A 13,776-nucleotide genomic window follows, 5' to 3' on the forward strand; every position below is an offset into this window, starting at 1 on the left:
CTTCGTCCCGATCTAGAGGGGATTCATACCCGCCGGCCACGGCGCCGATTGATGCACCATTACGCGGCCGACGGTTTCCTTCCCTAGACGACGATCCTGCGCGAGTGAGTCAGCTGGCTGGCTGAAAAAGGTGCCCCCTTTTTTTCTTTTCTTTTTATCTTGTATAAATGAACATCGGCAGCAGAAATGACTTACATGGGCCAGTAAGCGTGGATGCTCCGGTCCCCGATGTCCTTCCTCGCCTGTGCCGCGGGCACGTTGACCTCGTCGGCGTGCCAGCCCAGCCCGCGCGTCAAGGCGGCCATGAGGAAGCCCTGGAGGCCCCTCGTGATGTTCTCGTGGTTCCACGACCCGAGCTCCTTGTACCGGCCGTCGCGGGGCCACGTGTTGCTGGGCCACTTGAAGCGCACCTCGGCCACGTCGACGAAGCCCACCGCCTCCATCATGGGTTTGAGGGCGTCGAGGTCGACGAAGGCGCCGTCGGTCTTGGCCGCCGCCTCGCCGAGCAGCCGCATCGACCGGTGGATCGCGCCGTCCTCGGCCAGCGTGCCGTCGTCCGAGACGGGGAGGTGGAATTCCTGGAGCTCGAGCCAGCCGCCGGGGTTGAGGTGCCTGCGAAAAAAAGAAAAAAAAAAAGGGTGTTAGGTGCGATTCGGGGTAAAGGGGATCAAGTATGTGGTCGGATGCTACTTGTATGATTGACGCAGGTACTCGTCCCATTTGCAGATGCTGCTGTTCATCATGCGGCTGTGTATGTAGTCGAACGGCCGCGTGTAAGTCCAGCTGTCCTCGATGTCGTCGACCTCAAACTTGACGTTGGGCGGGGACAACCCCAGCTTGCCGTCAAAGGAAGACCTCTTCTGCGTAGGTTTGGTCAACAGGCGAGGATCAACAAAGCACCGCAGCAGGAGGCGAGATGTGGTCTGCCGGACGAATAGATAGATAGACAGCCATTGCCAACGACGAGCAAGCGGGGTTCCTTTTGAAGGAAAAGGAGACATGCTGATGGTCACTGTTTCGGTACCTTCTGGGAAGCCCCCTGCGTCATCGGCATATCTTGGATGTCGGCCGCACACCAGTCGACTATTGACGGAGAGGCATCACCGAATCGCAGAGCCAGTGGCCGGAGGGATCAGCACATCCTACAGGTCTTGTTGGTCGCGTGTTGGACTGTTGGCTGTGTGCCAGGAGTCAGGTCGGGAGCTACGGGAAGCAACAACTGTCCAACTATTGGGTGCTGGCACAGTCATGGCCCGGGATCATTGCGTGCAAAAGCATGTGCCGGCCAACTGCCGCACCACGGTTGGGTTGTCTTTATTAGGAATTGAGGACATTGAGGGCGAGTCTCACGGGATGCGAGCAATGGGACCCGGGCAAGTTCAAATGAAGGCGAACTTGCAAACGCCCTCCTTCGCATTGACAGCCGGGCATCTTGGGACGATGAGGCATGCGTGGCCGTCCAGCAGAAGAGGAATAGTACGACAGGAAGTGGCTTGCGTGGAGGAGGGGAAAGGAGGGGGGATGTCATGTCTTGGTTCCGATCGATGGGAAACCGGATAAAGATATAACAAGCTGAATGGCTTAGATAAGCCATTCCCAGGCCCTCATCCCCTGGACGGAAGCATTGAGAAGGAGGGAGCCCCTGTACGGCGAGGAAAGTCAATTCTTCACTTCCCGCGTCTTCACACACTCTGTTCATCTTTGACGTCCAACGACATGCATCGACGCATCTTTGGGGCAACTCCCCGACTACCAGTTCCATTCTCATTCATTACATATTGAACTCGAGCAGAATGCAAGGCAATTCGGCTTAATGGTCGCCCCGACCGATTCTCTCCCGGAGACCACTGACTCCTTTCAAGGATCACGTCAAGGTGGCGAATGGCCGCGTCTTTGGGGTTTCGATACCTGCAAGCGAGGCTTGGTCCGGCAACGGAATCTCTATTTGGGAAATCGGGAGCCCGTCTTCCAAATTAATGATGCGAGGCGGGCCAAAACACCCGTCCGCACCATATCCTCAGACGACGCGTTCTCTCACATGTCCCCCTGAAAAGATGGGCTGGCTGCCTCTCCTCGGTCAAGACTGGAGCCATGTTGGGATCTCGCGAATAAGGGACGACGCTCCAGCCCAAAACGAGCTAACATCGGAGACCCTACCGAGCTGACAGTTTGCGCTGTTTCGCAATGCTTGCCTCGGCCGAAACAAGGCAACTGGCGAATGAGCAGCCGGCGCCCGCTCCCAGCTTTGAGATTCTGCGAAGATGGGGAAACTTGGATCGTCGGAAGATGGCATGCAAAGCATGCGCTCGACGCGCTTACGGCAGAGTCCACTCCACATGGCATATGCGACAAATAGGTAGTGTAATCGAGAGAGGCATACGGGTACTCGGCTTATATCAGAGGACACCCCCCCCTTAGCCCAGGGGCTTGATCGCGTTTGGGCCCGTTCGCTATTCTCCGATGTTTTGTCCATCCGAAACATCAGCATAACAGGGGCGGCCCTGTTCGAGGCCCAGCCTATAACAGCAGCCTCGACAACCTCACTGGTCGATTCCGCACCATGCTCGCCGTCATCTGGTCTTCTTCAAGTTTCGACGGACAGGGTTAGCCAAGTGGCGGGGTCCAGCTATTTGCCTTTTTTTAAAAAAAAATCGTTTCCCACTCGGTCACCGGCCCTCGACCTGATGTATCACCGCTCAGCCGCTGTGACAGAAATGCATCGCATTTTCAGCTATACTTGGTTGACCGACGGGAGGTTCCAGCAAGCGCGGACGGTCGTAACAGACTTACAACAGTGTTCGGATCAGATGCCGGTGCTTCCTGAGACGGAGTGAAATATCAGTATTTAGGACGGCATGTCTCTCCGCGAGATGAAGCTTGAAGCCAACCCAAAAAGCATCATCATCACCTCGCCTAGCATCTTCCTTCTATGTGGCAATAACTTGTTGAATTATTTTTGATAATACTCTTCTTTTTTTTTCCCTTCTTCCTCTCTTCTTCTTTCGACACTTGTCAAAATGGTTCGCCTCTCATTTGCCGCAGCACTGTGTGAGTATTAGCCATCAAACTCGACCACCTTACCGTAAATCACTAATAATCTCCCAGTCGCTGCCACAGCTCTTGCGATCCCAAGCCCCCTCATGCCGGACCCTGCTGGCGCCAAGAACGTCGGAAACGGCCGTGGTGCCCAGTTCATCGGCGGTGCCTGCCTGAACAGCAAAGACTGCGCCTCGGCCTGCTGCGCAACCCTCAACGGCGCCGGCATCTGCTCCGGACTCGGGGCTCAGATGCAAGCGGGCAAGCAAGGGTGCGGCTTCGGCGACGGCGGCGCGGCTCCCGCCCCCCCACAGGGAGCCGGCCAGGCACCGCCGTCAATGGAGGCTGCGGCAAGCAACGGATCACCCGCGGGCTCGGGCGCTCCCGGGTCGTCCAACGTTGGCGCGGGCAACGGCCAGCAGTTCATCACGGGACAGTGCTTGTCGGACGCCGACTGCGCTTCGGGATGCTGCGCCGGTCCCAAGGGGGCCTGCGCCGCCAGGGCCGTTGCTGAGGAGAACGGAAAGTCGGGCTGCGGCTTCACCGGCGCAGGAAGCGCGGCCGGAAATGCGGCGCCGCCAGCAACGCCTCCTCAGACCCCACCGTCGGCTGGCGGAGGCTCGCCCGGCGTCAAATAAGATGCACCAGGTTCCCAGAACGTGGGCAAGGGCAACGGACAGCAGTTCATCACCGGCCAGTGCCTCTCGGATGCGGACTGCGCCTCGGGATGCTGCGCTGGCCCAAAGGGCGTGTGCTCGGCAGTCGCCGTTGCGAATACAAGTGGTAAAACGGGCTGCGGGTTCAAAGCCGCATGATACGAGGATGGCTGGGCGTGAAAAGGGCGCTTTTCGAGGAACAAGCGGCGCAGATCATAATAGAGGCTTATTGCAGGTACATGAGCGGGTATCACTGAAATGATTATAAACAAATACCTCGGCGACGGCATGTATTACTCCTAGCTCGGGTATAACATTTCGCAATGAGAATACGATTTCTTTCCCAAATATTGCTAAGAAATTTAGTAATGATGGAACTATACGTTATCCTAGTAACCTTGAAGTATAAGCCATGCTACCAGTTTTGGGCCTGCTGATGAAACCGTTAAAGAGCCACGTAGGCTTCCGAAGGCCGTACTTGATAAAACAATCATCAAGGATATGTTGCTTCCTAGTCTCTTGGAATGGTTCTGCCCCGCCTATCCTGATCTCCTTTTTGGTTTCCATTGCTGAAGCTGACAGGCCGTCTGCAGAAAAGCCCGTCATGCTATATGACCCGATCCCGCGTCCGTTGTCGGGAATGTTCCGACATGCCTCAGAACTGCCTGGCTAATACCGCTATGCATTATGAGAGAATCACGAGGCAGCCAAGCGCGCTCAACTTCAACGACAGTCTTATTATTCCGTGTTAGACATTATAGTCGAGACTGGTCCTGTGACCCTCAGTCAGGTTTCTGTCAACGTGCAGGTAGATGAGCCTTAACAGTAGACTTTTATTACTCTGAATCTATACTGACTGTATTCCTTTCTGCAAATTTCCCCAACGCCTCGCAGTTTTTCAATTTTTTCCTTCCCCCGAACCAATTTCATAATCTAGATACGTGCAATACGTTTTACTGTTGTTTCGCTCTAAGAGCTGGTGCTGACAGTAATGCCAACGAGACCCCCCCCCCCCCCCCCCCCCCCCAAAAGTAGGCCGAGGCCTTCACTTTAGGTCTTTTATCTGCTGGCTCATGACCCATGTAGTAGTCTAGTGAATACGATGAAAGCGATGCTAGACATGACGCCATGAAGAAAACAAAAGCCAAAGAAGGAGAACAAAGGTCTACGAGGAGGAAATAGCATATGCCATGCCTTGGAAGCATGGCATACGATTAGAAGCTGAACAGGCCGCTGCGACGCTTGCCGAGCGGGTAGATGATCAGGGCGCTGATGAAGAGGCCGACGGCGATGCCGATGGCGATCTGGATCATGGAGGCGGCGACATTGAAGACGACGGTGTTCAGGGACTCGCCCTCGGAGTAGTGGACGGAAGTGGTGCCGTTGACGGCGTGGGTCGAGTTCGTGAGCGCATTGGCCGTCCTCAGCCCGCTGAGCAGTCCCCCCGTGGACGCCAGGCCTCCGGGCACCTGCGTGAAGATGGCCGGGATCAGCGTGGCGGCGGCGACGCCGTGCCTCAGACGGGAGTAGAGGTTCGCCAGGACGCCGACGGTGAGGGCGCCGAGGGTGTTGGCGACCTGGGGGGCGGCGCTGAAGCGCAGGCTGCTGAAGTAGTTGACGACGTAGCCGGCGAAGGCGACGACGAGCATGACGGGCATCTGGCGCCACTTCGCCTGGTACAGGATGCTGATGCAGAGCACGAAGAGGGGGACGAAGATGAAGGTGTAGTAGCTGGGGATCGGGTCCGTGCAGCTGGTCGTCGAGACGGCGTTCTTGTCGAACATGCCGTAGATGGAGGCGCCGATCGTGATGCCGAAGCCGAGGAACAGGGAGTAGATGATGGCGTAGACGATGCGGATCGAGCCGGGGACGATGGCGCGGGATTGGAGCTCGAGGGCGGAACACACTGGGCCATCAGCGGTCTGTCCTTTTTTTTTTTTTTCATTTTTCATATTTCACTTTGGTGTGCCCGCGGGCCAGCAGCAGCTCCACCACGTGCGCTCGTGGCGGCGCAGAGGAAGAGGAGGTACAGCTCTGGATCGATCGAGCACGGTTTAGGAGAAATGGGGGGGGCTAGAGATCACTTACAGACTGCGTATCCGGGCAGAAGCATGACGATGCCGCCCTGGGCCATGGCCGAGAAACAGAAGAGGTTGCCGCCCATGATGCTCCCGAAGGCGCGGGCGAGGAAACTTACCAGGACGGTGGCCGTGACCTCGAGCACGTTTCTGTACAGGGACGAGTTGGCGGCCACGATGAGCTGGAGGAAGCCGACGAGGCAGCCGAAGAAGAAGCAGAGCGGGAGGTCGATGAGGCGGGCGCCGAAGGAGAACGGGGCGGCGGTGGCGCTCGTCAGGCCGAAGACGAGCACGCGGACCCAGGCGTGGAACTTGTCCTTGGCCTTGATGAGGGTGTCGAGGCGCTCCATGCCCTCGTCGACGGACACGACGTCGTGGATGACCTCCTTGTAGACGGCGTGCGTGTCCCGGAGCTTGCCGAGGTCGATGCCCTGGGCGACGCGGACGATGCGCACCTCGGTCGTGTGGGTCGACCGGTCGTCGAACGAGATGATCATGCACCCGGGCAGGTACAGGAAGTGGCCGTCGATCTCGAGCACCTTGGCGGTGGTGCTGAGGTACTCCTCGAGGCGGTGGGTGGGCGCGCCGAAGAGCATCAGCGCCCTGCAGAGGGTGATGATGTACTCCTGCCTCGACAGGGTCTCGGCGATGTGGATGGTGATCTTGGCCTCCTCCTCCTGCCTCTGCAGGTAGGCGCTGAGGCGCGAGTTGCTCTGGGACCGCTTGTTCTTGTGCCGCGTCTTCTTGCCGGCCGCCTTGCCGGCGTCCTTGGAGCCCTTGGCCTCGGGCGACTCGGCGCGTTTCTGGATGTTGGGGTTCGCGAGGCGGGCCGAGGCCTCGATGAGGTTGACCAGGGTCTCCTGCGAGCGGTCCGCCTCGTACCACTTCCTCCTGGGCGTCGTCGGCGTCGCGGTGCCTGAATTGGAGCCGGGGGTGCTGGTGCCCGAGAGCGTCCCGCCAAAGGAGAAGGAGTTGCGCCGGCCCTGGCCGCTGGTCTGCCCGTACTGGCCGCCCGCTTCGGCGGGCTTGTACAGCTTCAGGAGCTGCGAAAGGACGCTGCCGCGATACTGCGTGGGCGCCGGGACGGAGTACACCCCGTCGTACTGGCCGTCGTTGACCTCCCGGAGGAGATGGTCGGTGGCCTTTGTCGTCTCGGCATCCTGGGCGTTGGACGGCCCGGGCTCGCCGTCGGACTTCTCGGCGAGGCGCCAGGTGTGGGCTCTCACAATCTTGTACGCCTCTTCGTTGAGGGCGGCCTGGTGCTCGTGCAGCTTGAGTTCCTCGGCGGCCTTCTCACCGTTGAGAGACGGACGGGGTTGGAGGTCGTTGAGTGCGATGTCCTCCCCGGTGCTGTCCCTGGGGCCGTTCTCGGGCTCGCTGGTCGCCGTTGTGATGGCCGAGTCGATGGAGTCTCGGCTCTCGCGGGCCGGCGAGCCCAGCCGGACGTTGGCAGCCATCTGACGCGCTCGTTCTTGGGCGGCGGCGGCGGCGGATTTGGCCTCTTGGCGCTCCGTATCCTGAGAAGAGCGAGGCTCATCTTTGGCCAGGGCAGCCACGGTCGGGATAGAGCTGCCTGAGCTACCGCGCAGGATAGACGGCCTGGCAGGCGGTGCCGGCGAAAGCTTGGGGGTGTTTGGGACCGGGGGGGGTGATGGTGATGAGTGCCTGACAGCGGCCGCGCTGCTGTTGAACCGAACGCGGCCTTTTTCCTTTTTCAAGGCGGCTGCAGCTGCGGCCTCGGTGCTCGACCCGGCCGTGTCGGAACTAGAAGTTGGCTCAGATGTTGACTCAGATGGTACGGCCTCGGCCGCTGTGGCTGCCGCTGTGGCTGCACCAAAGCCGCCGGGGTCCAGCTCGGGGCCGGGGTCATCGTCGGGAGAAGCCTGCGAGGATCCGACCATTGCATCGACGGTCAGAAGGGATTTGGGCGTCTTTCTCCTGTTGCTCGTCTGCAGAGCGGTAGGATGCCGTGATTCAGGGGAGAAGATGAGAAAGGACAGAGAAGAGAGAAGAAAGGGGGGGGGGGGGGGCGGCAACGATATCACAGAATTCTGTCGAGCTCGTGGGAGGCAGAAGTGGATCGCGGGGAAAAGTATGGGGGAGGTCGCTTTTCTTATAAGTGAACCGGACCGGTGGTTCGCGAAATCCGGCAGATTTGCCTCGCTCCCGGGCCCTCCGGCACCTGAGAACCATACAAAAAAAGGCATTCGCGCAACAGGAAAATGCTTGCTAGTATCCACGTATCCATCAAAAACACCCACTTGGGCCGAAACCGCTCCAGCGTGCCTTGTGTGTGTGAGGGGACTCGTCAGGGCACCGACTTCTTATTACATAACAGAATCGGGGATGCCTGCTGCCTTCCGGCAGGGATATCCCTTTTTGTCCTGGTACGGCCTCGGCTGGCCAGTGTTCGGAGACTTGAAGCTACGTGCACATCGTCATCCGCTCTCGGCTTTCCTTCCATCCGATTCCTTGCCTTGCCTTTGGGGTAGTTGGGCTTGAGAGGTCAAAATCACAGATCATATATCCGAAGGTTAGATGGAAACAAAGGTCCAAACTAAGACCCGAATCGCCTTATAGCCATCCCGAAGATCCTACACAGCCGACTTGCTCTTCCATGGTGGTGTGGTTCGCAGGATCCCTGCGCGGAAACACCCGATTCGCTGTAGCCTGGCGTCATCCAAGCTTGACCAATCAAAGAGGGCTTGAGAGTCTACAGCTAAAAATATGTGCCATATTAGGGGTTACATTCTCAAGGATGTTGCCGAATTGCAACCGGCTCATCGAGAACGACAAGTCTGGCTCGGATGCCATGATTCCATGGTACTGTGTTTCTGACTACAAACCTATCACCATGCTGTTGAGTACCGGGCATGATGCTTATGTTACTGTGTTGGAGTACCATGTATCATTGTATACAACCTTAAGAGCGGCCGCCTTGAATAATGTACCTTATTGTGGATGTGGATGGCGCGGCTCCCCAGGGGCCTGGACTCCAGGAGGAGTCGACGATGGACGGAGGTCATGGGTGATATAAATCTCTTCTTTCACCCTTGGCCCCCATACACGTGGGACCACAAGTCATATAATTGGACCCTCACGGTTCCGGGCTAGCCAAGAAAAGGGGTCCAGACCTTTTCATCGTTTTTGTCCAGCTCTCCCTACCAGAACAATAATCGGCTTCGATCCCCGCATTATTCTCGAATCGATCAGTCTATCATGCTTTGAAAACTTGGAGATGAAAAAAACAGTTGTACGAGACCAGTATATCGCTCACCAACATTAGCTCTGGTTATTATCTCTCAAGACAACAAGGAGAGAACTCTTTTGAGACATATGTTCTAAGTGCAGGTTGTCCCTGAGCCGATACTCTCCCAAAACGGGGTAGCGAGAAGGCATTTGACCCCATCGCCAATCCAGTACAGGAAAGGCTGGTCTCCCACGGGTATGTGGTACCCGTGAACCATGCAGATATTGCCGCCCAAAGGAGATGAGTGGCGCAGCCCAACGGTAAGCATGGCGGCGGGAGATTCACTTGAGTGATTGGAATGTTGTCACTTTTCGCAATTTTGAGGCGGCGCAGGGGTATTAGTAGGTTCATAACGCAATGACAAGGACTTTGCTTAGGTTCGCATGTCTGGCCAAGCAGGCAAGGCTGAGGTCCAACATCAGGGACATGGCCACAAACTCATTGTCTTTAACGCCTTTACTGATAGCTGATGGGGTTCAGTCTTCCAGTAGAGCACAAATTGTATTGACCATGCAGGCTTGGTCATGCAAGCTCAACTTCAGTGGCCAGCCTGCAAATACATAATATGTACATATTATGACTCGTAGCACAGTCACTGCATCAGGCGTTATAAAGCCAATACTGATTAAGGCACAAGATTATGCTCCACAAAGCTCATGACTGAGCATGCCAGCTTCAATGACAAGTAGTTGGACCGATAAGCGGCATAAACGGTCAAAGACCAGAATATCCGAATTATAGTTTGCATATCTCGATGTTGGCTATATTGTGTTATGATCCCGTAGATGACCTCTTCACGTCCTCAAGTCTCCTTTAAACTCAATTCATCTTGTCTTGTCCCCGAGTGACAGACCAAAATCATTTTCTTCTTTAGTTCTCGAAGCACTAGGTACCTGCTGTAGTACGTGCACAAGCTTCTCATCTCGGATCGATCCGGATATCATGCGCCTCGCCTCACCACGGCCCGGTCTACAGGCTTTATCCCATGGTTTGGCCTCCATTTCTAGTTAAAGTAAATATATAAATAAATAAATAAATAAATAAAAAAACAAGCGTTTACCAACCATCAAAGACCCAGATCCGGAACACGTGCAAGCACCCCGGTTCGGCGCAGCCCGACCCCGCCACCAACAACGAAAACTTTGGATCGGCAAATTGTGGCCCTCTTCTGCTCGTCCTCGCAACTTCACCGACCCGAATCTATGCGCGTGCTTCACGATGCGCATAAGTGTAGTCGCGGCAGGGGTTTTCGCGATCGAATAGCGGTGACAGAAAGGGATCGAGCGCCGTCTAGTTACAAGTAGCGGTGAATGTTTGCCGCGCAACATCGTGCCACATGGGTTGTCTAGGACTGTGCCCTCAAAGTACGCTCCGTTTGGAGGGTGGATCGCGGTCGGTTCCCGTCTCCGCATGTCCCCCTTGGACTGAAAAGTCTGCTTGACTCTAAAAAGAAGAGACTGATGATAAATCGAAGCAGTTGAGGTTTACGGTGGCAGCAAAGGGGCCATGAGTTGAGTGAATACTACCCTCTTTCTGGGAATAATGACTTGCACATCCGCATACAAGCATCTATACTTATGTGAAGCACTTTTGTGTTGATTTTGTGTCACGTCACGTTGACGACCTGTTATGATGTCGCCCGCAACCTTCTCCGCCAGCGCATACACAGCAGACTAGGGATGCCACGGGAGCGCAAAGGAAAAAGTGCTTGCACCAGCCACTCTCAGCATCTGGACACCAAACACGCGCCACCGGCTGTCGACCACTGCCTTGCCAGATGCGACATCATCTTCCTTGTCCATAGCCACCACGGTCGAGGCCGGGTGCCATAACTGCCCGGCGTTGGTCTTCACGTACTCCAGGACCCCTGGTCGGCTGCACGGCGTCACCGGGGACGGCCTCGGCCCTCGGGATCGATCTTGAAGCCGGGGGTATTGGTGAAGGGCGAGGCCCAGGCCGCACGGACACGCATGGCAGCCACCACGGCCAAGCCGGCATCGGCGGGGTCGGAAAGCCAGTTCAGGTTGATCGTCGGCCCGACGTCAATGAACGCAGAAGAGAGAGTGACGTTTCCGGTTTGAAGATGAGAGGGAGGTATGCGGCGAGGGAGCCGCCCGTTTACCCCTTATTAGTAGAGAGCGACCCCAGAGCTGAGGCCAGTCCGAAGGAGTACCCCTCCCCTCATGGCGACTTGATAATCTCCAATCACTACACATAGGGATGTTGATTGAAGACGGGGTTTGATAAAACGAACCACTGACGATGGACCGCCTTTGAGTTAAATCGCAGAATCTCTGTCTGCTCGGATTCCGGATATACCGGCACCATATCGGCTATCCATTCCGATATTTCTTTACGCCCGCAGTCAGCCGTCAGCATACAGCACAGGTACTAGAGTGCTGAGGTATCTAGCAGGCCCCAAAGTCATCCAGAGTCGGGATTGCCTCCTCTTTTTTGACTGACAACAGGATGGGAATGCTACGCGGCTGTTGCGACTTAACGGGATAGAAAAGAAGTAAAAGACGGTGCCGACCGCTACCTAGTGGATGGGAGGCGTTACATTGCCTGTTCTTAGTGCCAGTAAGGTGCTGTTCAATGAGCTAGACATGCGGCATATTGCTGACATGTTGTATTGCCAAGAGTCTGTCTGATAATTGTTATGTAACAGTTGTGTCCAAGCCAAGCTGACTCTGCCATTCGGAATAGCCTCACACTTATGACCTATAAAAATTGTAAAAACGAAAAACAAAAACCACAACTCGTAAAAGGGATTGCTGCCGTTAACGTAATATTGTATGAGTCGTGACAGCGTCTCCGTGTGCTGAATAATCAACAGCACGCCATTGTCCCCCGGCCCCCAATTGAGCGGATCGTGTGCGCGGGGTCGTCTCCGCATAAACCACGTCAATATAGCTCAAACCGAGGTCTATTTCATACATTCGTGTCCTCATTGTGAACCCATCAACCAACCCACAGTTCCAATATTACAGCGCCAAGGCAATACTCTCACTCAAGACTCAATACCCAAAACTCGTCTCTTCACAATGACGCAAAACAAGACTCTCATCTTCAAGAAGGTCCCCACCGGCCTGCCCGTGGCGGGGGAGCACCTCGCCGTCGAGGACCGTCCGATTGACCTCGACGCCGCGCCCGAGGACGGCCTGGTCGTCGAGATCGTCTACGCGTCCTTTGATCCTTACCAGCGCGGCCGCATGAGGGACTCCAGCAAGAAGTCCTACTCGCCCGCCTTCGAGATTGACGGCCCCGTCACCAACTTCACCGTCAGCAAGGTCCTGAAGAGCAAAGCTCCCAACTTCGCCGAGGGCGATCTCGTAGTCGGCCTTACGCCTATCGCTGAGTACGCCCACGTGCCGTCCGCCGCTCTGGATAAGGTGCGCAAGGTCCAGAACCCCTTCAACCTCGACCTGGCCCTCTTTCTCGGCCCCCTTGGCATGCCCGGGTTGACCGCCTGGTCTGGCCTCCACAAGATCGGACAGCCCAAGACGGGTGAGACCATCTTTATCAGCTCCGCTGCCGGGGCCGTGGGACAGCTTGTCGGGCAGATCGCCAAGCGGGAGGGCCTCACCGTCATCGGGTCTGTGGGCTCGGACGAGAAGCTCGACTTCATCGTCAAAGAGCTCGGTTTCGACGCCGGCTTCAACTACAAGAACGAGAAACCCGCCGACGCTCTTCCCAGGCTGGCCCCCAACGGCATCGACATCTACTTTGAGAACGTGGGCGGAGACCACTTCGAGGCGGCCCTCGCCTCCATGAACTTCGAGGGACGCATCGCCCTCTGCGGCATGGTGAGCACCCCGATCAGGAACGTAGACGTGCATGCGCCGAAACGGGAGCTAATCCGTGCCACAGATCTCCGAATACAACACCCCGGCGGACCAGCAGAAGGGCATCAAAGGCTTGACACAGCTTATTGCTAAACAGATCACTTTGCAGGGTTTCCTCGTCGGTACCCCCAAGTTTGGTCCTGCGTACTTTATGGAACACCAGCAGAACCTGCAGAAGTGGCTCTCAGAAGGCAGTGTCAAGGCCAAGCTGGCCGTGACCGAGGGTATCGACAACGCCCCGGATGGCTTCATCGGCATGCTCACCGGCAAGAACTTTGGCAAGGCTGTGCTGAAGATTAAATAAACGGGTCGCGTGTTTAGTGTTTTGGGTTTCTAGCTAAAAAGGAGCGCGGGAGAGATTCAATAAAAACTTTAGTTGCGCCAAGCTAGATGGCAGAAAGTTGACTCAGATGTCAGACGAAGGTGGTTACGAATACGGCATTCGCTGATCTAGTGTCATTATGTACAACCGGTGAGGCGTCCGCGTAAAGTGCCCCATTAAGGAATGGCCAGCTCGATGATTGGCGAAGAGAGGGTTACATAACCCCGTAGGCCCTAAGTTGAAGAGTGTGCAAGACCTGGGGAAGAGAGCGAGATGTTGTATCAACTTATACAAGTCGATAAACATACGGCAGCTGTCGATAAACCATAGCAGCCAATCACGGACTTGTCCATCAATTTGTCGGCTATTGCGGATGAACAGCTTTGATGACAAGGAGCACATCATGTGCTCGACGCGCTGGGCTAGATCAAAACAGCAAAAGGACAGTTACCTTCCAGTCTTTATCTGCCCAGAAGCAGTTCCGGTCACAAGAGCTGGACTAGAGACCGTCCACTTTTCAGAAGGATTGAATTAAGTGGAGGATATCCACAGGAATATATGCGAGTTTACGTGCCGTTATTTCGACTTC

At 56.0% G+C, this 13,776-nt stretch overlaps 4 protein-coding genes across 4 annotated transcripts; 2 read left to right on the plus strand and 2 right to left on the minus strand.

The window, feature by feature from the left end:
• Positions 1–83: 83 nt before the first annotated feature.
• Positions 84–1,001, minus strand: GLRG_07201 (uncharacterized protein; the record flags this gene model as incomplete). Its single annotated transcript, XM_008097886.1, has 3 exons — positions 84–96; positions 196–612; positions 691–1,001. The coding sequence occupies 3 exons, from the start codon at positions 999–1,001 to the stop codon at positions 84–86; spliced, it is 741 nt and encodes a 246-aa protein (XP_008096077.1).
• Positions 1,002–3,017: 2,016 nt separating this feature from the next.
• On the plus strand, positions 3,018–3,674 carry GLRG_07202 (biotrophy-associated secreted protein 2; the record flags this gene model as incomplete). Its single annotated transcript, XM_008097887.1, has 2 exons — positions 3,018–3,048; positions 3,106–3,674. 2 exons carry the CDS (start codon positions 3,018–3,020, stop codon positions 3,672–3,674), a joined length of 600 nt encoding a protein of 199 aa, XP_008096078.1.
• Positions 3,675–4,906: 1,232 nt separating this feature from the next.
• Positions 4,907–7,671, minus strand: GLRG_07203 (uncharacterized protein; the record flags this gene model as incomplete). The annotated part of the gene is made up of 2 exons (XM_008097888.1): positions 4,907–5,598; positions 5,781–7,671. The coding sequence occupies 2 exons, from the start codon at positions 7,669–7,671 to the stop codon at positions 4,907–4,909; spliced, it is 2,583 nt and encodes an 860-aa protein (XP_008096079.1).
• A 4,393-nt stretch (positions 7,672–12,064) lies between these two features.
• Positions 12,065–13,169, plus strand: GLRG_07204 (zinc-binding dehydrogenase; the record flags this gene model as incomplete). The annotated part of the gene is made up of 2 exons (XM_008097889.1): positions 12,065–12,826; positions 12,891–13,169. The coding sequence occupies 2 exons, from the start codon at positions 12,065–12,067 to the stop codon at positions 13,167–13,169; spliced, it is 1,041 nt and encodes a 346-aa protein (XP_008096080.1).
• Between the last annotated feature and the right edge of the window lie 607 nt (positions 13,170–13,776).

Source organism: Colletotrichum graminicola (genome assembly GCF_000149035.1).
Source record: "Colletotrichum graminicola M1.001 genomic scaffold supercont1.29, whole genome shotgun sequence".
Lineage (NCBI taxonomy): Eukaryota > Fungi > Ascomycota > Sordariomycetes > Glomerellales > Glomerellaceae > Colletotrichum > Colletotrichum graminicola.